The sequence below is a fragment of the Glandiceps talaboti genome, chromosome 9 (genome assembly GCF_964340395.1).
Source record: "Glandiceps talaboti chromosome 9, keGlaTala1.1, whole genome shotgun sequence".
Lineage (NCBI taxonomy): Eukaryota > Metazoa > Hemichordata > Enteropneusta > Spengelidae > Glandiceps > Glandiceps talaboti.
This window is the reverse complement of record NC_135557.1, coordinates 25,532,518-25,557,001: the sequence shown is the minus strand read 5'-3', so window position 1 is coordinate 25,557,001 and position 24,484 is coordinate 25,532,518. Positions and strand designations below refer to the sequence as shown.

Below are 24,484 nucleotides of genomic sequence, written 5' to 3'. Positions count from 1 at the left end.
GTTTTTCTTGCAAAATTGGAGCAATTTTCTAGCGTACATGTACAAATTAAGCTGAAGTAAGACTTCAAGTCAGAACTTGATTAAGTACATAACATTTCATTTTTTTTCCTTCAGTATTCTAAAGCGCATTGAGGCTGTTGCGTAATGCGCTGATAAGAATTTATTATTATTATTATTATTATTATTATTATTATTATTTCAGCAATGTGTAATAATAATAATCTCTTCGTACAAAAATGTATTGAATGGTTGCCACAAGAGCATCACCCTAGTGCCCTAGTGTTGTAGAAGCAAAGAGGAAAGTGGTGTACCCGTGGAAAACCTGCGTTGTTTTGCAGTGTCAAATTCTTTGAAATGTTCCTTAATTGAGCACTTGTGTCAAAAATAGAAATAGTTACAGTGACTTGGTTCACTTTAGGGCTGTCACTGCTGATGTGTATATGTATGTGTACTGTTGAAATGTTAATACACTGGTAATGTAGTATACAAGTTTGTCCAGGTGGCAGACAGTCAGTGATGTGTGTGAAACCAAACCAATTTCCTGACAATAAGTATAATGATTCATGTTAATGTACTGTATACACTTCAATCTGGTGTTTGTATCTACTTGTCAGTGTTCTGCTACGTTTTGAGATCCCTGGTAACAGAAGGTGGAAATTGGTAAAATGTCTAAAGTCCATTGTATTCTAGTCTAGTTCCTATACAGTATCATTACAATTTACACCTCCACTCACAGTCTAGTTCCTATACAGTATCGTTACCATTTACACTTCCACTCACAGTCTAGTTCCTATACGGTATCGTTACGATTTACACCTCCACTCACAGTCTAGTTCCTATAGAGTATCGTTAAAATTTACACCTCCACTCACAGTCTAGTTCCTATACGGTATCGTTACGATTTACACCTCCACTCACAGTCTAGTTCCTATACGGTATCGTTACGATTTACACCTCCACTCACAGTCTAGTTCCTATAGAGTATCGTTAAAATTTACACCTCCACTCACAGTCTAGTTCCTATAGAGTATTGTTAAAATTTACACCTCCACATTTAGTAAGAGACCATGTTGGCATCCAAACTAATTGTATTCTGAATTGATAGATATACTTTGATGAGAATCAAGTACTAATGAAATTTACATGTACAGGATTCATTATACTTGATTCCATCATAATGTTAGTCAGGAACTTCTGGAAAATGACAGATGGCTCATTATTTTGCACTCTACTTTGCTAGTGGCAGTAAGTTGGTAAGATAACTCATATTTTTGCACTGTCTTTTGTGAGTGGCAGTAAGTACGTAAGATTTACATCTGTAACTATGTTTCATAGTCCTTTTGCTAGGGCTCCTAAACAAAATCATGGTGCTCACACACACACACACACACACACACACACACACACATCTACAAGTATGTATTGTAAAATATGCATGTCACATTTTATTTGATTTCCCTCTTTTTGTTCCCAGGGTTCCAGTACCGTAGCAAAAATGTTGTGCACTGTTAAAGGCTTTTTAACTGTCTTTTTTGCAAAGGTTTGGTAACCCTGGAAACAGACAGGGGAAATCTGTAAATGGCAGGGAACCCTGTTAACCAATCATTTTATTGTATGGCAGGAGCATAAACAGTCAAAACTACATGTATACATTTGCAAAGAATTTTGAGTATTTTGAGTAAAATAAATGTTCATGAAATGTGTGTCATACAGTTATTTGTGTAATTGCTGTGTAACCCTAACAATGCAAGCAATTTGTTAAAAATGTGAATACAATCAAAGAAAAAAAATTGAATTCCTTAGGTACTTTAAAATATACAATAATTATACCATCTCAAAAATTATTAATATCTATTGAATTCACATCATAGCCAATTTATGTTATAAATTACTTTCTTGTCAAAATTCTTTATGGCATTGAACACAATTGAATCTAGCTGTAACAGAATTGTTGATGAATGGAATCACAACTCGACTTATCCAATGGTAAATTTAGTTTCTCATTTACAGTGTAGTTTTTTGTACATGGATGAATTAATTGAATGGCAGTACACTTTGATACAACCTTTATGTCAGAAAAATTACCACAATTTACAGTATTATTACACTAGAAGTATTGTAATTGCTTTCCAGCCACCACCATACATGTATGCACATTGAAAACACTTTAGCTTTAATGTTAATTTTACACGTACTTGATATTTTATGATATGACATGGGAAAAGAGTATCCATTATTTACACCTGTTAAATGAGTCTGTGTCTTATTCCCAGTGAACTAAATAATATTAAGAGACTGGGCAAGATGTAAGTTTGACAGCCGTTCTTCTAGATGTAAAAAAAACAGAAATTTTGAACATAAGAACAAAATTTAAAATCAAATCATCTTGAAGAAATTAATTTTGGAAAGAAAAAACATTAAAATTTAGATTAAAGTGCAGGCAAAAACAATGTACCATTCCATAGAACTTTGTAAGTTTTTCCTTGCATGTGTTTTTAACAATATTACTATTCTCATAGTATTGTGTCACCAAAGTATCTGACATTTAAAAAAAAGTAGGAATTGTATGTTGTCTTCTTGACAAAGTCACACATCAGTGGCTGCAAAACGTCAAGGTGGTGGCCAGTGTCCTACAAAGTATTGTTGTATTGCATTCACTCTGAATAGAACAGAACTGTTTTGGAATGTGGGACGCTTTGGCACTTTGCCATCAAACATCTGCGTACAACAACAAAACTATTTGATTGTCATTCATAGAGAGATAATAGCTAACCTGTTGGAATTGAATACTTTAGTTTGTTGGCTCACACCACTATCATTCCCTTGTTGTCTGTCTAACAGTGGGACTATCTCTAGAAATATAGTATTTTGCCACTTTACAATGTATTTAAGTAATTACTAATGAAACGTTTGAAGTAGATAATTCCATACAAGGGAGTAATCTGTGTGTATCAGAAATATGTCTAGTGTGTTCTCTAATCAAAGTCTAAATATGTTTTTTAACTTACATCTTGGTTATTTGTGTCATTACATAGTAAGAGATAATTACATAGTAAGAGATAGAGTAATACCACATGTTGGTGTGTCTCAAGAAATCACTGTGTATCAGAGATGCAACGTACTTGAAACTGACTGAGAGGGCATCCTTTCTACCGAATTCAAGTAACATAGTTGAGTGAAGAGAACTACAGGTAAAAAATGTATAAAAAAAATCAAGATCAAATGTCCTCAGTCTGATCAAAGTTTGAAAAGAGCTGACAAGTATAGGTTAATCGTGACATTGTGTTGGAAAGGTAAGACATTGTCGTTCTTTGTCAGCATGGAAAGTTAACAATAGAAACAATGACCATTTCTTTGTAATCTAGTAAATCCAGTCAGCAGGGAAAGTTCATAATAGAAACAATGAAGAATTCTTTGTATGTAGGTGTATCCTAATACTGTAATAGTAAAGACAATTACTAGCCATTCCCAAATAACAAAAGGTAGAGATCTTGTCAAAAAGTTATACTTACATTTCTGTATTTTAGTTACAAGTTTAATAAAGTATAAAGTTTTGAAGATTGCAGGTACAGTGTTTTTGTTAAGGGTGGTTAGTAGGTAAAATCTACCTGAGTTCCCCAGTTACTTTACCAGGGTTCCCTACCTGTGTTTTTGTGAAGGGTGGTAAGTAGGTAAATTCTACCCGAGTTTCCCTGTCATTTTACCAGGGTTTCCTACCTGTGTTTTTGTGAAGGATGGTAAGCAGGTAAAATCTACCTGAGTTTCTCAGGTATTTGACCGGGGTTCCCCACCAAAAGGAATTCCCAGACTTAAGAAAAACACTGCAAAGTTGTATGTGTACTAGTATATCATTGTGATCAAACCTTGTTGTCTGCTACAGCATGCTAAACATGTTTCTTACACACAACAGTTAAAAAGTTGGTGATGTGCCATGATATTGGGGCATATTTTGTTAGGTTATACATTAGTCCATAGTGATTCAGTTAGCGTAATGTCTGTCTATTGTAATCTGTTAGCAGTGTGGGTTAATTCCATAGTACTTAGTTAAATGTCTATTGTTCAATAACCCAGAACACTACAATTGAAATACCAAGGACTACAGTCAGTCAATCCTTAGGAGGTGAAACGTTAAGATGTAACGTCATGATTGGATTGCGATCTTATCCATACAGGATATTTGAAAATGGATCTTGATAAGAAAGTGTGAAAATATCAGGTTTATTTGACAGGTCTGATAAATATGGAAGACATGTTTTTATATGTTTTGGTGAAATCACTCCAGATATGAGTAAGGTAAGGTCAAGCTACTAATACTGCTAAAATAACTAATGTACCAATGCTACTAGTCTGGATGGCAATGTGGTCTCTCTAACTAAGTGAGTGGACTCTGGTGTAAATCGTAACGATACTGTATAGGGACTAGACTACTGGGTACTATGCTGTGATTGAATATATGCTAACACTAGTGGGTACTATGCTGTGATTGTATATGCTACCACTACTGGGTACTATGCTGTGATTGTATATGCTACCACTACTGGGTACTTAGTCAGGATGCCAGTGTGGTCTCTCTAAGTGAGGTGGAGGTGTAAATCGTAATGATACCATATGGGGACTAGACTACAGGGTACTACTATGCTGTGATTGTATATGCTACCACTACTGGATACTTAGTCAGGATGCCAGTGTGGTCTCTAACTAAATGAGTGGAAAGTAAATTGTAACGATACCATTTCGGAACTAGACTACTGCGGTACAAGCTGGCATGAATTCTTGAAAAGTTTAATAGTAGAGTGCCAACAGTCACAGACTTTATATTTACTTACAATTGTTTTATCCTCAAGCTATTTTATGTTCCATTATCGTAAGTGAAATAGGAGGCGGCTTCAGAAATGTGGAGAAACATACGTTGTAGCTGAAGGGATATTTCAGCTGCTATAATTTCAACATTTTAGACTACAATTATTCTTATATATACAAAAGGAAAGTGAAATAAGAACAGTTATAATGTATGTAACAGAGACAGAGACTTTGCAGTTGTACACAAGGACAGTTTACACTGCATGGCTATCATTTATTATAGCCTGGATGACAAACCACAGTCTGGTCAAAGTCCCTCAATCAGCACACATTACTGTGCTCTCTCCTACAGCATTCATATAAATATGATTATGTTGTTGCATCCCCACGTGATTTAGTTTAAAAGGACTGGCGGTGGAGTCCTGGTTGGACATTGGACATTGTCAAAACAGCTGTACTGTGAGTGGTAGCATGGAAGTATACGTCCATGGTTGTAGCGATACTGTATAGGAACTATAATAATGTGAGTCATAGCATGGAAGTAAACGTCCATGGTTGTAGCGATACTGTATAGGAACTAGACTGTGAGTCATAGCATGGAAGTAAACGTCCATGGTTGTAGCGATACTGTATAGGAACTATACTGTGAGTCATAGCATGGAAGTAAACGTCCATGGTTGTAGCGATACTGTATAGGAACTAGACTAATCATTTATATAATGTAACCATTTGGAGATCTATTTTGATACAGTGTGCTTCAAACTGAAGTAATTGCATCACATTTGACACATTTTTTGATAAACTGTTGCAGAATTGTATCAAATGGTGTTATCATTGTAACACCTGTATGAATGTTGATACAGTGTAGCATTTTGTACACTTTACAACTCAGAAACTGACAAACTTGTATGTGTGGAAACATTTAAAACATCCAATGCTACAAGTACTTTTTGTCATCAATACGTTTTGTTTACAAAACTAAAATAACTTGAATCCTGAGGTAGATATAACACTTATATTATAAATATGTACAGGTGTACTTATCACAATATAATTTTTTAAAACAGTTAATTGTAATCAAACAGATTTGTTGTAATCTTAGGATCAGGTGGGAAGTTTTATGTATTTTTAGGTACATGTACACAAGATGTATGGAGGAGTGTAAATTGTATGTAATAAATCCATGATTTAGTGTCATGTCAGCTTGGTGATAAATTATCACAACAAAGCAGTGATTTGCCACTGTAGCCTTGAAATGAACTCTATGACATCTTATCTATAAGTATGTACATTGTTGCTTTGCCAACCAACTAGTAGTACTATGCCTCTTCGTGCTGGGACGCATTCCACAACTTCAACAATTTTGTTTATGCATTGATTACTGACAATGATATGTCCCTGATGAAGTACCTTGTAAGCCAACCTTGTTATTGTTCATACACAAGTTCCACTTTTGATTGAGAAACAGACATATTTTGAACAAATCACTTGTCCTTCTTGAGTGTCTAATTGGATCTGACAGAATGATCCAAATTTGCTGGAGGTGTTGAGTAAACTGGAGGTGTGAAAAAGTAAATTCAGGTGTGAAAGTACTTGTCTCAGTAGTAGTTTGATATCAAAACTTGTCAAATTCAATATAGGTAAAATTTGTAAAAACATAATATAAAATATTACAAAGCAACTAGGGAATTCATACAGTTTTTTCATAGCATTAAAATGCATATCACATGATATGACAATATATAATAATAATAATATATATAATGCCTTTCTAATAAAAATATCCTTTCAATTATTCTATTTGGAGAGATGTATGAAAAGAACTGTCCATCAGAATTGCACATATTGTGACCTTTCCTTGTCAAGGCACTCAGGTGCTATATTTGAATGATACATTATAATTCATGAATTGATGGTGAAATGATATTTCTATAAAGAACACATTTCATTGCAGATGATTAAATATAGATGTATATAAAATATTAAATATTGATAATACAGACTGCATATCATTAAATGTAATATGACAGAACCTGAGTGTAACTGTAGAATAAATGTACTTGAGATATTTGCACGAGCACTTACAGTTTCTCTGTGGTCAGACTTTCAGGAGCGCTGATTTCTAAATTGTGTTTCAACAAATACAGTGATCATTTATTTTCATCAAGTGAAACAAATTCAAAACATGAAGGTGATGTAGAGGTGTATGGCCCAAAGCTGTTTATATTGGTTACCTAGCAACATAATAGCTAAGCTCATTTCTTCTGATAAAACCTATCAGCCTGTGGATAGGCTAAGTAATTGATATGTCTTAGATAAATGAAAATATAATGGTGTGTCAGACTATACTGTGTACTTGTGTGATTGTGTTATATGATGATTGATAGGTAATGCAGTCAATCTATTAGATAAAGAGAATATGGAGAGTTTTGTCATGGAAATCTAGAAATGTTGTTGTTAATTTGAGATGTAAAATTGATCCACATTCTTTGACTTTTCTATGTTTACTTTGTAAATTTCTCTGTCTCACGAATTGTCTTTCGCTTTTTGTACTTTTTTGTCTCTCATTTTGTCTGTCTCTGTCTCTGCCCAGTAACCAGTTTCTTTTTTTGTTCCTTTCTGTCCCTCTTTCCTTGTGTCTGTCTGTCTGTCTGTCTGTCTGTCTGTCTGTCTGTCTGTCTGTCTGTCTGTCTGTCTGTCTGTCTGTCTGTCTGTCTGTCCGTCCGTCCGTCCGTCTGTCTGTCTGTCTGTCTGTCTGTCTGTCTGTCTGTCTGTCTGTCTGTCTGTCTGTCAGTCTGTCTGTCTGTCTGTTTGTCTGTCTGTATGTCTCTGTGTCTGTCTTTTCTCTCCCTCTCCCCTCTCTCTGTTTCTCTCTCTCCCTCCCCTCCCCCACACCCCCACACACACACACACTCTCTCTCTCTCTCTCTCTCTCTCTCTCTCTCTCTCTCTCTCTCTCTCTCTCTCTCTCTCTCTCTCTCATTCCCCCCTCTCTCAGTCACACATATCATTCTGTAAATCTGATAACCTTTAATATAGAAACAAAGTAAATGACACAACTTTTACCAAAAGAACTACATCAAATGAAAAAAGAATATTGCATTCATAAATGTTTCTAGCAGTCATTGTCAGCAAGGGCAATAGCGCCCTCTAGTGATGAGTACATGCTATTGAGTGGGCAATATATTTGCATACCGCACAATACTTTTAATAGAGTAATCTTGTTAATTGGTTGATATGTAAATGAACACAATTGAATTAGTCATGTTAATTCAGTGATATATTTGGAGTCTGATTAATCACAGATAGGTGTGGTTGATAATTACTGAGATATTGTGTGTATCTAGGAACTAACAGCAGATGAAGTCATGAAGTAAATGAGGATGTATTCAAGGAATAATTAAATGGCTCTCAGTTACATCTTAATTGCATTCATCCAATCAAACTAAAATGTTTGAATATCAGGTTTTTACATAATTGAATCTCGGGTTTTCATATTAGTGTTATCTTATCAGTAAAAGGATTACGTCATTAGGATAAATGTTATGTTCTGACCCAATATTTATTTATCTCTGTCTGACAACTGTTTTTTACACTTTGTAAATTCTTGACCTTCAAAGAGAGATGAATCATAAGGCATTTGATAAATACAATAGAATGTAATGTAATTGTGTTTGTAAGATGGATGCTAGAGGGCGCTGTTCACAGTCCACCCTTTTAGGTTTTAAATATACTAGTAAAACAAAACAAACATTTTCTCTTTAGTAAATAGCTGACTTGCATATACAAAAATAACTTCATGAAGTGTGATAAATTATATTTTGAAAACTTCAGTGAACTAAGGAAATATGGAATTTATAGTAAAATAGAAAAATAGTGATATTAATGTGCTAACTCTGTAGTTTTTATTTTTATGTAGATTGAGGAAAATGTGAAATGTGTCGGTATTAGAAAAATATCCAAAGAATGAAATACAATAATGGAGTTGTCACATGACCAAATGAAGTGGTCACATGGCCAACATAGACACTATTAAAATCACATGATCCCCTAAAATGAAAATAAAAACAAAACTTTCGATACAGGTCCTTTCTATACTTTGGTTTGGATATATATAGATTCTAAGACAGTAAAGTAAGATCAAGAGAAAACGTGTTCTCTATCAGTCTGGGTGATCAAAATGTTAAATGAACTTAGTCAAAATACATCTGTAAAGTACATACATGTACATTCAGTGATCACCTTGTACGCAAACTTTGACTAGCCCAGAGACATATGGTGGCCCTCAAAATCACATGATCCCCTAAAATGAAAATAAAAAAAAAAACTTTCAATACAGGTCCTTTGAATACTTTGGTTTGCATATAGATTCTTTACGATAGAAAGATCAACAGAAACAGTGTCTCTATGTGATCAAAATGTTATTTAAATTTAGTCAAAATATATCTAATTCAGTGATCACCTTGTACGCAAACTTTGACTAGCCCAGAGATGTGTGACCTTTAAGTATCTGAAGCTATCCAAACCACATGACAAGTCATAGAGGTAACTTTTCACATCAGAACTAATTTCAAATCTATTTTTGTTTACATCAGAGCAGTTATCACACTCTAAAGGTCATGACTTTAGTTTTCAATATCAAAAGCTTCAGTGACTCCCACTCCTGGCCTAGAAACTTGAGACAGCTGAATTTTTTACGATTACTTTCTTGTGAAAAACTCATAAGGAGAACGATAACGTGACATGGTTAGCTGATGTTTTCATTAAATCCTAGTGTATTTTAAGTAAGGAACACCCTTCCATACTCTATTGGATATGAATCATACATGGATGACTAATTTCTATGAAAAGGTAAACGCTAATTTATGTAGTGGCTTTGTTATGTAAATGATGATGGTTTTTTTAATGAATTCATCACTCTTCACCTATAGGAAGCTATTCCTCAGTTTGTGAATATATGTCAGGTTAGCGGTGTACAGTTAAATTCATTTCTTTGCAACGATCAAAAGAGGAGCTTGGAATCAATACCTATTACCTGTCTGTGGAAGGCTTTGTGTGTGTGTCAACACATTTTGAACATGTGGATGGTTTGAACACATGGTGGTCTGTATAAGGTGGATGTACATTTTTTGTACCGAGATAATCTACATTTGATGTACTGTGGTTGGACGTTTTGAGTTTTTTCAGTGCACCTGCTTCAGAATCACCATATATGGATATAGGCTTTGCTATGTTTTAAGCCAAAGCAGCTCAAAAACATTGGATCACAATAACATTTATCCCATCCAATTTCAGTACGTACTCAAGTCACTGGATACATGTATATATGTCAAGTATACAGCAATACATGTACTTTGTCAATATATCCATGTAATACTGCAGCAACCAAACAGACAATATGGTCTTTGAGTCTGACACGATAGAGTGAAACTATACATCTACTGCAAAGTGTTTAATCAAGCAAAAGTTCCATATTTGAATTTTGATGAAAATATTTATTTCCTTCATTTTCTGTGCATCTACCAAACGCATGCAATGATAATTTAGGTCACCAGATTGTATTGAGTGTTTGCAAATAGGGACAATTTATCGAGCTGCAACATTTTGAGGATCAATCATAGTCTTGCTTGATTTCTGTTCTGAGTACTAGTTACATGAGTAATATACACCTTGGGTGTTGGCAGAGTTGAATGTATGGATATTCAGGTGATGACGAACATATCGTACAAACCATTGATGCATTAATTTTGGTACACACTGGACTGACAGCAGCTGTATCTTTGATCTGCCAATCCAACAAGGTGATATTTAAATTTCTCCTGTATTGTATCCGGGGACAACAGATTACTCACTACAGTATGGTATCAATGTGTTGACCTTAACTAAACACGACCCCTCCTATCACAGGGGTCACACATACACTGCATGACAGATATAGTTGCATTTAAACAGCGATGCAATACAGCAGACACTTCCCGCTTCCTGTCAGTACCCACCTCATCTTATGTCACTTGGAGTGCTTGTTTACGTCATAAATGGAACTGTACCAACGTGGCAACTCTCTTGTACACAATTTTGAAACACTTTCAGATTATCGGTGAAGATGGGGAATGCAAAATCAGTCAAACTGACAGAGGTGAGTATATAATAGTCCGCACTGTAATGTGAGCATGAACGTTTTAATAGATACATTGTAACCATGCACTGATATATCAGTATTTTAAATACATATGGATGCATGTGAAACTAAATACACTGTGTTTTTCAAAAACACAAAATCCAATATCTTCTCTAAGATGTTTCACTTTGTAATGATATCAGGAATTAATTCTCTTAGGTTTGGCTGGCATAGCTTATTTATCAATTTAAATTTACAATTTACGAAAATTTGCAAAACAAGATTTTTTTTAAAGAACATACATGTACATTGTGCATATACAGAAACTGCAGGTTTTTTAAACAGAGATTTATGTATCTAAATTACAGCTGTGTTTTCTGAGTTCTTGTAGTGGTCTTTATAGAGGGGATGTTGTAATTGTCTACAGGTACAATTTATCTCAGTTTCCCTAACAATGTAGAAACAAAATTTATGACTTCTCTAATAATAATATATCAAGACATGAAGTAGAGCTTAACTATGCTGACGAGTGTTAACAGTGTGTGGGTATAGATGGCTTAACTATGCTGACGAGGGTTAACAGTGTTGGGGTGCAGACGGCTTAAAAGTTAACACGAGTTCCTGAGTTGTTTTGAATTTTATTTATTTAGGATTTTTGCTAAATTTAGCATGTACTTTAAACCTTTATATTTTCACTACTAGAAAATGTTTCATTTTTGCAATCTTCAGCTAGATCTCAAAGATTAATTTTTTTACTAATTACCAGACTGGTACATTGTGTTCATATGCAAGAAGGTATTTTTAGTCAAGTCTTTAGTGTAAATGTCCAGGTTTTCAGCGTCATGCTGTACAGGAAACTGTGACTAATACCGGTTCCTGATTTTATTTCTTCAAAATTTGCTATTACTTGTACCTCCCACATAAAGTACACCATGTACACAGAACAGTAATGGGGATGAATGTTTCTCAGTTATTTTCTGTTGTCTGTGATTCAAAGTTAAATTGGTAAATTCACGTCATATAGCAAACATCAAATACATTAAATGAATATATGTAATATGGAAAAATATTTGAATGATTCAGACGTGCCTGAGAATCCAAGTATTTTTTAAAGCTGAATAAATCTAACTATTGAAAAGAGATTTATGGAAGTAAAGAAGGAAATGAATTTAAGACAATTTTGCAAAACTTTGTTAAAATTGTGATGTCTACTACGTTGTGGTACATTATAAAAAACACAGTACAACATGTGAAACCCTGGTCTTTAAGACTATCAACATGTCCAGTACTTATGTCTACTAAGTTGTTGTACATTATAAAAAACACAGCACAACATGTGAAACCCTGATCTTTAAGACTACCAACGTGTCCAGTACTTATGTCTACTAAGTTGTTGTACATTATAAAAAACACAGTACAACATGTGAAACCCTGATCTTTAAGACTACCAACGTGTCCAGTACTTATGTCTACTAAGTTGTTGTACATTATAAAAAACACAGCGCAACGTGTGAAACCCTGGTCTTTAAGACTATCAATGTGTCCAGTACTTATGTCTACTAAGTTGTTGTACATTATAAAAAACACAGCACAACATGTGAAACCCTGGTCTTTAAGACTATCAATGTGTCCAGTACTTATGTCTACTAAGTTGTTGTACATTATAAAAAACACAGCGCAACGTGTGAAACCCTGGTCTTTAAGACGATCAAACGTGTCCAGTACTAATGTCTTCTAAGTTGTTGTACATTATAAAAAACACAGCACAACATGTGAAACCCTGGTCTTTAAGACTATCAATGTGTCCAGTACTTATGTCTACTACGTTGTTGTACATTATAAAAAACACAGCACAACATGTCACATGATGTGAAACCTTGATCTTTAAGACTATCAATGTGTCCAGTACTTATGTCTACTAAGTTGTGGTACATTATAAAAAACACAGCACAACATGTGAAACCCTGGTCTTTAAGAATATCAATGTGTCCAGTTTGTAACCTTAGACCATGAAAACATCTGTAATAAATATATACACATATTGTATAACACAATGGTATGAAGTATTATATTACAAGTCTGTATGATCTGATAAAAAAACACAATATCCATGTCAACATACCAATAATTGTTGATCCGTAAGAAGATAAAATTCCTATAAACCAATCCTGAAATATATCTAGATTTGTTATCACCTCTAGTAGCTATGATTGTGACTTAAATCTGTATAGAAATATTTCAGAATTTTATCATCTTTTGTATTTCCATAATTACATTGTATATCTATCTATAAACATGTTTTGTTACCGGTGGTAAAGCTGGTCAAATCTACTGAAAGCCATTATTTTCATAACCATATTTATTTATTTAGAATTCTTTATTTTCGTAATCATATTTATTTAAAATTCCTTACTTTCATACAGATATTTAGTTAGAAATTCTTATTTTCATAAGCATATTTATTTAGGATTATTTATTTTCATAATCATATTTATTTAAAATTCCTTATTTTCACAATCATGTATATTAGAGATCCTTATTTTCATAATCATTTATTAGCAGCCCTAATTTTTATAATCATATTTATTTAGAATTCCTTGTTTTCATAATCATGTTTATAAAAAATCCTTATTTTTATAATCATATTTATTTAGAATAATTTCTTTTGGATGAAGGATTTTTTTCATTCAGGGATGAAAATTATGACTAAATCCATTTTATAATTTTGGTAAAGTATATTTATTTCTCATTTCAATTTTAAGTGAAAAGTGAAGACATTTCAGTCTAAATATTATATTACATCTAAAGAATTAGTAATATTTGATTAAAATGGAAAATTAAAATGAATTATTTTGTGTTCAAAACAAATACTGAAATAGAACCATCTCTCCTAAGTTCTAAGTGGAATGTACATGGTGATTTTTTAAAGCTAAATATTGTATCCAGTAAAACCTTTTTAGTACAGACTAATCAATACATATTAGTTTGGTGAACTAATTAATTAAAAAATTTAGTTACCTACACTTTGTGGTATATTTTTATCAAATCCAACGTAACATTAACAGGATTTCTAAATATTAGTACATCGATTTATGTTTCATCATTTTTATTCTTTAAAAAACAAATTATTAAAGTTTTGAGGTTGTGTTGCTACAATTGTCTGATTTTCAATTAGTAAAAATTAATGTAGGTGTAAGTGTAAGCTAGATTTTTCAATATTAAGTTGTATAATAGAAGAACTCATTTCAAATCACAGCTACATACAGTACAAACATTTTTAGGTATTTAAAAACAGCGACATTCATTCACTGAACAGTCTCAACTTCTTATTTCTGTTTTAGTTTAAAAAGAGTTGCCTGCAACCATGATGTTGGTTCAAGGTTTGTTGTACAGTATGTCTGTCAAATATCTATAATACCATGTCATTCATCCTGACAGAGACCATATTGGCCAATTATTACAGAAAATAACATTTTCCTAATGCCATTTTATAACAGAAATTGAACAGATGAAGGATTTTAATAGATTTTAATTTATAAGCTGCACAGCTGGTGACATTTAAAGTGAATGAATATTTTTTTATCAGACTGAGAATTTCAGACACGATTTATATTTGTTGTAAACAGCTCTTTCATTTCATCAAAGTATATGTTTTCAAAATATTTGACAGTTTAGGCCTCCAAAAAAATTGTTTGGTTCCGGTTACCCGATCTCACAGAATTTTTCATGCCGAGAAAAAAAATTGCGAAAATTTTGAAGTCTCGCAAGAAATAGTGGATGTGGAAACTAATATCTACTTAAAAAGACAATATATAAAACTATTCTTCCAATCTTTAATGGCTGTACATCTGATGAGAAGAAACCAATAACACAGAGACCATATGGAAAACAACGGAAAACATAACTACCTGAACTAGACATTCACATATGTAAAAATAAATAAATAAAAAAATCTACCTACCCCACCTATTCTAAAATTGAGCATAATTGGAACTACACAATTTTTTTGGTTAGGCCTTATTGGAATATTTTCAATAAGGAACTTTGAAAGAGTAAATATTATATCCACCTAATATTTGCATGTATGATCTATAATACAGAATACATTACAGAACTAATAAACAGAATTATCCGATGACTCCAAGGGTTGTGTGTTGAAATGTAACAATGGGGTGGGTAGGGATAGAATTTCTGCATTGCTATTAATATTTCTGCTGCTTCAGTTTAAACATGTAAATTTATACATATGATATTACTGAGAGGGGGAGGGGGAAGGGGAGGGGGTCTTGAATGCATGTCAGGTCTGAGTCATGAAACTAATATTAATATTAATATCATAACTAGGCAAAGCCCATAAGCTCACGCAGGGTAGATTCATTTGTGACCGGCTGCCTCACGATATTGTAGATAGCACCCTCTCCGTGGAGAATGCACATAGTATATAGAATGTACGTAGTCATTGCACCGCAATGCATACTTGGGTAAAAACCACCAAAAGAACATCACATAGTATGACGCGCATGTGTACTAGTCATTGAGCCTCTATGTGCGAGCTATTAACATTCCGTATTACTTCCATCTGTAAACTATGTATGGAAATAAAGTACAATGTAAATACCACAAACAAATTTGTGTTCTGCATGTGTTAAATTACCTTTTGAATTTGCATATAGAATTCTTTTAAAATGATGAAGTGTTTATGAAATATTTCACGTATGCAGTCAAAATGATTCACATGTGTTTAAATATGTGTATTTCTGTTTTGAACAAATATGAATTGTTTGCACAGACAAAATGGTTTTACATGCATGTGTTAATTAATTTGATGTAGTTTAAAAAAAAAAAAAAAATATGAATTGTAGTTTTCTGAAGTTGTGTAATCAGCTGATTTTTAGTTTTCTGGATTGCTTTCTTGTTTCAGATGAATATAAAATAGATTTAAATCAAGTACCTTTACGTGTATTGTTTGGAATGTTTGAATCATTCCAAAGCCTGTATTCGAAGTTTTCTACCAACATACCAAGAACTTTGTACTATTGTAGTCTGTACACTAAGACATTCATGCCACACATTTAATTTAAAATTTAAATTTATTTCCAGGATAACCAATGGGAGCTAGTCCCATTTATAGGCTTCTTAATGTCAGTGTTAGTGCAGGAGAAAACCGGAGTGCCCGGGGAAAACCTGCATTGTTCAGTTAAGTCAAATTGAACGACAGGCTTCTTACTTTCAGCTACACACATATACCACTCACTAAGCCCTAAATTTTAGATGAGCTAAACAGCATGGTGTACTATCTTACAGTCTAAGAACGTTGTAGTGTGTATGATACGACGTTTGTGCCACACTATAGCCACCACTCACTAAGCCCTAAACTTTAGATGAACTAAACAACATGGTGTACTATCTTGCAGTCTAAGAACTTTATTCTGGTAGAAAATAATTCTGGTAGAAAAAAATAGCTTGAAGACTGCTGCTAAGTAAATAGAATTTACATACAAATGAAATAGCATAGGCCGGCCATATTATGAACATTGCAGAGTTAGATCTTCAAATACCTTGTTTTCTAGGTACTAGTCATTGTTCTCAATTTGAAAAATATATCAAATAATTTACTGTGCCAAAAATAAAGTCCTTTGTGTATGGAACTTTGTGAATAAAATCCATAACACTAAACTAGGAATTATAATATTTTTTTTTCTAGTTGATCTTAATATTTCGTGCTAAAACTTACCTCGTTTATTTATAAAGGTATCATATACTGAATCCCGTAAAATAGTTAAAGTTAGGAAGAATTCTTGAGTTGAGATTTCATTGCATTGTATTGTATTGTATTGTATTGTACTGTACTGTACTGCACTTGGTTTAGAGTCGACTTATCTGTTGTGTCTGACACAAAATTCCATTTGATTACATAAGTGCATTTAGTCTCCTAGATAAAGAGGGTTCCACTTCCAAGGTTAAAAGTTCAGGATTGCTGCTAAATGATTGGAACAAATGAAGGCTATGCTAATATCGGATGACTTTGGTATGTGATGTGTCAGGTACAAAAATTGAGTGTGAATGGCGTCCCAACTCCAGCTTATTTAATAGTTACACTATTCCGTGTCACCTCAGAGTAAAACTTGTATTCTGAACATTAATACTCTACATGTAAGTAGGTTGGTATGTTTTCAAGTAGTTACATGTAGATACTTCATTGAACTGTGTTGCTTCATCTCTGTAGTTACTGACATAATCAGGTATTCTTCTTTCAGCCAAGGAAATTTTTGAGTGGCATAAAGTGCCTCGTTACTACGAGTCAAGACGACTGTATCAGGCCGCTTATGCCACAGAGTGAACCTTTCAAATGTTGTACTATATTCAAATCTGTCATAAAAGGTACCTGGTATTGTACACCAGGTAAACTACATATAGGATATGACAATAGGATTGGTATGTAAATAACGTAAAATGTAAACACTTTATAGTCTCTCCTCAATACCTCAAGTTTGAATCATTGAAATGATAAAGGATTGTAAAATGTACAAATGAAACTGTGGATACATGTAGTTTGTTTGTTTGTTTTGAACCCAAGTCAGAACACAAAAGTACTTCACATCGATTCATCGAATATTAGTTTATAGTTGCCATGGATAGTGGTATGGTGGGAGGGTGGTAAGGCGGTAAGATGGTAAGGTGGTAAAGTTATCAAATCAGATATACAGGTGAGAGTGCATATTACAAGTCTATATTTGAATGTTACATTCACCTTTTATGAATCATAATTGGCTAGCCTACAGTCTAAACACTATTACTATGTATTTTGAATTGTTTAGGCACTATGTTCATGTTTGTAGTTGTAATTTTTTTGTGGTGGTGGTGCGGGGAGGGGGGGTACATGTAGTGATGGTGGTGTAGGGGGTTTGGAGACTTGGAGTCTGATAAAATTACACTGACAGTTTCCTATACAATGTTGCCATAATGTTAATGGAACACCATGTTAAATACCAAGGTAGATTGGACTGATATTAAACTCTATTAATACAAAGTATTTAGTTTGGTAACCAAAGTATCTAAATACATGGACTGATAATAACAGCACACTTGACATTCTAATATGAAGTGTTTGTCATAAAGTTGGATAGGTTTTGATATATGTACATTAGGACTCTGACATTCACCTTTTTATAAACTGTATATTTGGTTAGCCTAGATTCAAGTCAATTATATACATGAAGTGTGTTCTGAATTGACATAGTTCCCCAGTAGTTGTGATGGCAACAGTGGCAGCAGCAGTGGTATTGAAGGAGGTGGGGGTGTGGGGTGGGGGTTGGGAGGGGTGTGGGGTGGGGTGGGGTGTGGGGTAGGGGTTGGGAGGGGTCTGATAAATTATACAATTTCCTATCTTTTACATTTAACCTTACTATTTTAATTGGACACCCTGTGTCATACATGTTCCTAGGTAGATTTGATGGATTTTAAAGTTTGGTAACCAAAGTATCTACAGCACACTTGACATTCTAACATGAAGTGTTTGTCATGAAGTTTGATAGATTTTGATATATGTACAGTACAGTCAAACTCTAATATTCACCGTTTATTGGGGGGGGGGGAGAGGAGAGATGCACTTCTATCCTAATTAACCAATTTTGAGCACTCCCTCTGAGAATTATATAAATAGATCTAAAGTATTGTACATAATACTATCAGTTATAACTTATATAAACGTAAAAACTAACCTCTTCAGTTTATATTTTACTGCATGGAGGAAACGTTTAACTTACAACCATTCCTGTGACATCACAGGAGAAAGTCTGCTGATTGGTTAATTCTAAATTAACATAAACACTATGTTTAGAAGTTCTGGTTGTTCTTTGATACAGTGTTAAATCAACATTTATTTTTTGAATTTCTAGAAAATTATCAGTTGATTGTAAATTGTAAGCAGTATATTTATATCTTTTGTCATTTGTTTTGACTTAAATCTTCGATTTGACATAACATGATCTCACGGTCCTTGACTTAAGCAAAGTGTAAAGTGATCTGTTTCACCCCCTGCAGGCAGTTGGCCTCAGTATTGGAATGCCAGACATTTCATTGATAGTACATGGCATTTCAATTCTTGGTTGTCAAATTATCATCAAGAATTCAGTGAACAATATAATGTCAAATGTGTCATAAACAAATACAGAAGTCATGTTACTTAAATATATGACAATGAAATAAAATTAACTGACGCTAATATTAACTGTGATTTGTTAGTTAGTTTCCTCAGAGTCCAGTGATGTGTTTCACATTCATTCTACTCACTGACCAGTATCTGATGAACGGCAAATTTGAATACACAAAATATGAAACTTAGTTTTATTGAAAACATCGTAAAATATGGATACCCTATTGAATAAAGTTGTGTTACACATTATGTTGTGGTTGAAGGAAGTGTGCAGGACTCAGTTTATGTACACGTCATGTACATGTAGCTTACTATTGAAATACAAATGTACACAACAACAACAACAACAACAACAACAACAACAACAACAACAACATCAAGGCAAAGTTAAGTCTGAGACATCTAAGTTAAAATATTGCCATCAGAAACATATGTATGTGACCAACTGCACAGGAAAGGCGGCCATTGTCATAGTTTTCTATTGTTTTGAGAGCATATTTGTTGACATACAACAACAACAACAACAACAACAACAACAACAACAAGACAAAAGTAAACTTAACTCTGAGACATTGACATCAGAAAGCATGTGATCAACTGAACTGGAAAGGAGGCCACTGTCATAAATAGTGCTTGACATGTACTACAGGCTGGATTCCAGGTCAGATATCACATGACATTGTCTACTCATGCCAAGAGGTCCTGGTTAGTGATTTATAGCAGTAAAGAATTGACTGCAGTGTAATGGTGACACTACACCATTGATTGGATTTGATGTGAACTTTCTAAAACACTTTGGTTGACGACAACATTAGCCAACATTCTGCTGTGTCATTCAACCGTTGGTTTTTGCCACTCCGCCAGAGAGGTAACGTTACTGACACTGTCATGTGATCATAGTTCTGTTGCTAAGATCTCTACAAGTACTTTACTAGTTTTTAATGGGACGGGATGACAGACTTTTAATAGAACACGGCAGCCATTTTGTTAGGTTTACATGAAGTATTGCAGTACATGTATGGTGGACAGTTTGTCTTCGATTTTATGAACAAGTTTTTGTTGTGTGAGTCAAATTGATTCTTGTGAATCCCTTCCTACATAAGGGATAGGTTAGGAGGACATTAAATTTTGGTGGTCGGAGAAACTTTTGTCGTCATATGTCAAATTGGGCAAGCGGACACTAGTGGTGTAGACATTAAATAAAGCATGTAAGATACACATAGAGTTGATTTATATTTCTTTCTGATTGTTAATTTTGCATAATTATTAAAACAAATATTGTAAAACTTCTACGTTGTATACTTCACTTTAACCATAAGGATCAAATTACTTCTTAAAATGAAAGTTCATGTAAACTTGTTGAGAATTTAAAATTTAAAATGTTGTAAACACACATTCAAGTACACCCTCAGCTGTTGCCATGGGGATGGGGATGGGGGTGGGGGTGGATGCCAGGGGTTTGCTAAAAATATTTGGTGTAAACATGTATATGTTTTTATTTTGCACAGTATGAATTTACCAAAAGATATCTTTAATTAATTACACAATTCATGTTGATATACTAAACAACATTTAGACAGATTTATGGCAGTATAACTAAACTTTTTGGCAAACAGATGTTAAGGTGACCTTACACAATGCACATGACCTACTTTAATATCAAAGGGTCAAAGGTCAAAATACAGTCTAAGAAAACAGCTAATTTGATATATGATACAATTGTATGTATACCTACCCTGTTTCTAGTCACACTGCATTACTTTCTGTGTACACAAAGTGTATTGAAACAACAACAACAGTCCACATCTTGCCAGCAGCAAACTACACAATACTAGCTATGCAGTAAATTAGGGCTTAACCAAAAAAATGTAAACTTGCCCTGTGTCAAATTCCCCAAACATTCCACAGGGCCTTTTAAGTCTGTGGTGATGAGTGAGTGAGTCTTTGTTTTTGTGGTACAGTCTGTAGTCGCTGGATCCTTTCTTTATAATGGTAGACTTCTTCAAGCTATGCTGAGTATTTTTCAGATTTATCAGTCCTTGTGGTCGGCAAGTGTTTGTTTTTTAAAGTTTAATTTGTGTAATTAACAAATGAGTATTTTTAGTTTGCATGGACTTGGTGTCCTTGTTTCACAGTGTTGGTTTTATTCTGATGACTAGTGACCACACAATGTATAAAAGTGATATGACCCAGTGTAATTTTGTGGAATTAACAAATGAGTATTTTTAGTTTGCATGGATTTGTGGACTTGTTTTATTCTGATGACTAGTGAGTAGTAGTGACCACACAATGTATAAAAGTGATATGACCCAGTGTAATTTTGTGTCACAGTGTTTACATTTCTAGCTACATGTGTGAATATATCATTATATGTAACATTTGTATATATCTGTTGTTACAAGTTAAGGTATTTCATAGGATTTTTACCTACATGGAATAATTGAGAAAGGTGGTATACATATAAACATGTATGCTTCCCAAAGTGAATTTTGTCATAGGCTAGATTTAGACTCTAGAGTCTTAGAGCCATGTTTCAATGGGTTAATCGCGACTTGCATTTTAGTATTTAGTTGATTGTAATAATAGCCCATAACCATATAATATATCAATTACAGACTGGCTGCACTAATTCTTTAAAGGACATTGTGGCCATTAGCGATGACGATTTCAAGGTTTTTTTTTGGGTATTCACAAAAATATAATATTGAGAAAGAAGAAAAATGGTTGGTTTTTGTTCATGAAGTCTAACCAATGAAATCAAATTAGTCCTAGCTAGCTCTTAAAAATATATGTGCATATACAGTGCTTGCATACACCAGAATTGTGTGCCAGTTACAGAAGACTTGAAAGTGAGGCTATGTGCTGCGGCATCAGATGTCATAGCAATGAACTATGCCAATTTCAAAAGTCTTTTTTAGTTCTCCTCACTGACAGTAGAGGACAGATATTGTTAGTGATTCTCTAGTCTAGGTCATCAGAGTTCAGGAAGACTGTCTATGCATTCATATCATCTAGTACATTGTAAATGTAGCTGTACATGGATTGTAGTAAGTGCATAGAATCAATTAGTAATGTCAGTTGTAATACTATTTTGATATTATTCTTAAATTTAACAAAGACATTGATAAAACGTGGGTTTAACTAATGTCATGTGCATTGACATATACTAAAACCTGGGCAGGGCTCTTGAAAAATGAAATTGAATCCAAGTGTAGTCTGAGTCATACATTTAACTGACCCCATTCTGGGAGAATGTTGTATTTATTTGATATAATTTATTATCACAATGATCCTTGCATTTCCAGGAAAAGTATAGCTTCCACTTATAACATAACATGTTGTAATATGAAGAAAAAGGAAGTCCATGTTTTCCGGGATTTTAAGATAGTGACAACTTTAGTGAACAATAGAAAAATTAAAATTTCATGCTTTGTTATTTCCTGTATAATAACTTTATTGCTGAAGTAAATATTCAATTGAAAATAATAATATACTGGTAATATTAACACAGAAATATGTTTTAGTGATTTTGCTAAATTTGCAAACCTTGATATGAGAGAGAGAGAGAGAGAGAGAGAGAGAGAGAGAGAGAGAGAGAGAGAGAGAGAGAGAGAGAGAGAGAGAGAGAGAGAGAGAGAGAGAGAGAGAGAGAGAGAGAGAGAGAGAGAGAGAGAGAGAGAGAGAGAGAGAGAGAGAGAGAGAGAGAGAGAGAGAGAGAGAGAGAGAGAGAGAGAGAGAGAGAGAGAGAGAGAGAGAGAGAGAAGATGATATATATTATATACACTTATTATATAATTTAATTATAATTATGTTTGGTAACTTCAGTATATCACTGGACACCTTGAACTGAGATTTTACACAGCATTTATTGGCCATAGCAAAAGACACTCATACTCATAGAAATGTTTCTTTCTTATTTCTTATAGCAACAATTAAAGGCATATGTAGCATGGGTTAACTCTCAACTCAAGAAAAGACCAGGATGCCGATTGGTGGAAGACCTTCGGCGAGACATGCAAGATGGTGTCTCATTAATCCATCTTGTAGAAATTGTCTGTAAGTATTTATTGTTAACTTTGTACTAGACACTTGAACTGAACATAGTACTAGACACTTGAACTGAACATAGTAGTAGTAGACGCTTGAACTGAATATGGTACTAGATGATTGAGATGGTGTCTCATTAATCCATCTTGTAGAAATTGTCTAAGTATTTATTGTTAAATTTGTACTCGGTTTTCATCTTTGTAACTACAGTAATGATTACGTTTTTTCATTTAAATGTCTTTGGCTTTGATGGGCTTTTTTTTCAATGGCTTTAAGTTTTCCATTTGATACTTCGCACATACATGTATGTTTGTGCCATATTTTGTCTGGACCATATTCCACTCCACTTCAAGACTGAGACACCGAAGTCCTTTCCATTGAAGTTGGCCACCAGGTTTACTAACTTGTGTTGAATGGATAAAACATTATCATAGAATTGCAATCAGAAGTGAAATTAAAATTGAGACTAATTCGTAGATCTCAATTTGGTAATGTTAAAAATATATCAGTTACATGCATTCTGACTAGAAACTGTTAGTTTGCAAATTGAAAACTCCAATAATGAAGCCCAGTTTTGAGATTGAGAGGTTGAGGTCTGTGAAGGGTGGAAGTCTTTCACACCTAGCCTGTTCCTGCTTTTTAGTCAGGTGACTGACCATCACTTGACTGTGGTGGACAAGGTTGAGTTATTACTGCATTTGCTTGATTGCCACCTAACTATTCCAGCATAATTAAAGGTATTGACAGCTTTGCATAGTGAAGGGAGTGCATGATGTTTTTTCATGGGAACTCCCAAACTGCCAGGGTGCCAGTCAAAGTCAGTGTCCAAGCTAGGGAAGGGAAACCAACTTTTTCCCTATTCAGAAAGCATCAGTGGAATCTTAGTCCAGAGACTTGTGGTCACTGCCATTGAATCCCTTTTATGTAACTCTAATCAACTTAACTAAGACCAGGACAAGAACCTGATCATAACAAGTCTATGACGTACATCAGATCAGGAAATGTAAGAACATCAACAAAACAGTTATGTTAATATAACATGAATATTATATAAAATTGTTATTGAATTTGTTACAGCTGGCGAGACTCTGGCCCGTGTAGATTTTAACCCACAAACTACTGCCAGTATGAGAGAGAATGTAGATAGAGTTTTACAGTTTATGGCAGCTAAACGAATACGCATGCATCATACTTCAGCTAAAGGTAAGAAGTATTGCAGAAAATAGAGTACATGTGTGTATAGACCATACATGTACATGTATACTTAGGCTAAATGTAACAAGTTTATTAGTAGATATGTACTGTACATTGGATACTGTACAGTGTAGTTATGAGATATGAACTAGATAGTTGGTGAAGAGTAA

General features: G+C 33.9%; 1 protein-coding gene across 5 annotated transcripts in view; it reads left to right on the top strand.

Annotated features, from left to right (window-relative positions):
- LOC144440187 (dixin-like) overlaps positions 1 to 24,484 on the top strand; it is a 66,774-nt gene that overhangs the window by 24,345 nt on the left and 17,945 nt on the right. For 2 of the 5 annotated variants that reach the window (XM_078129478.1, XM_078129479.1), the window contains exons 2-3: positions 23,000 to 23,129; positions 24,198 to 24,323. In XM_078129478.1, coding sequence (XP_077985604.1) covers positions 23,000 to 23,129; positions 24,198 to 24,323 — 256 coding nt within the window. Of the gene's footprint in view, positions 1 to 4,199; positions 4,294 to 10,795; positions 10,937 to 19,803; positions 19,942 to 22,999; positions 23,130 to 24,197; positions 24,324 to 24,484 lie in introns of those variants that run through there. The other 3 variants (XM_078129481.1, XM_078129480.1, XM_078129482.1) reach the window with 3 other exon arrangements.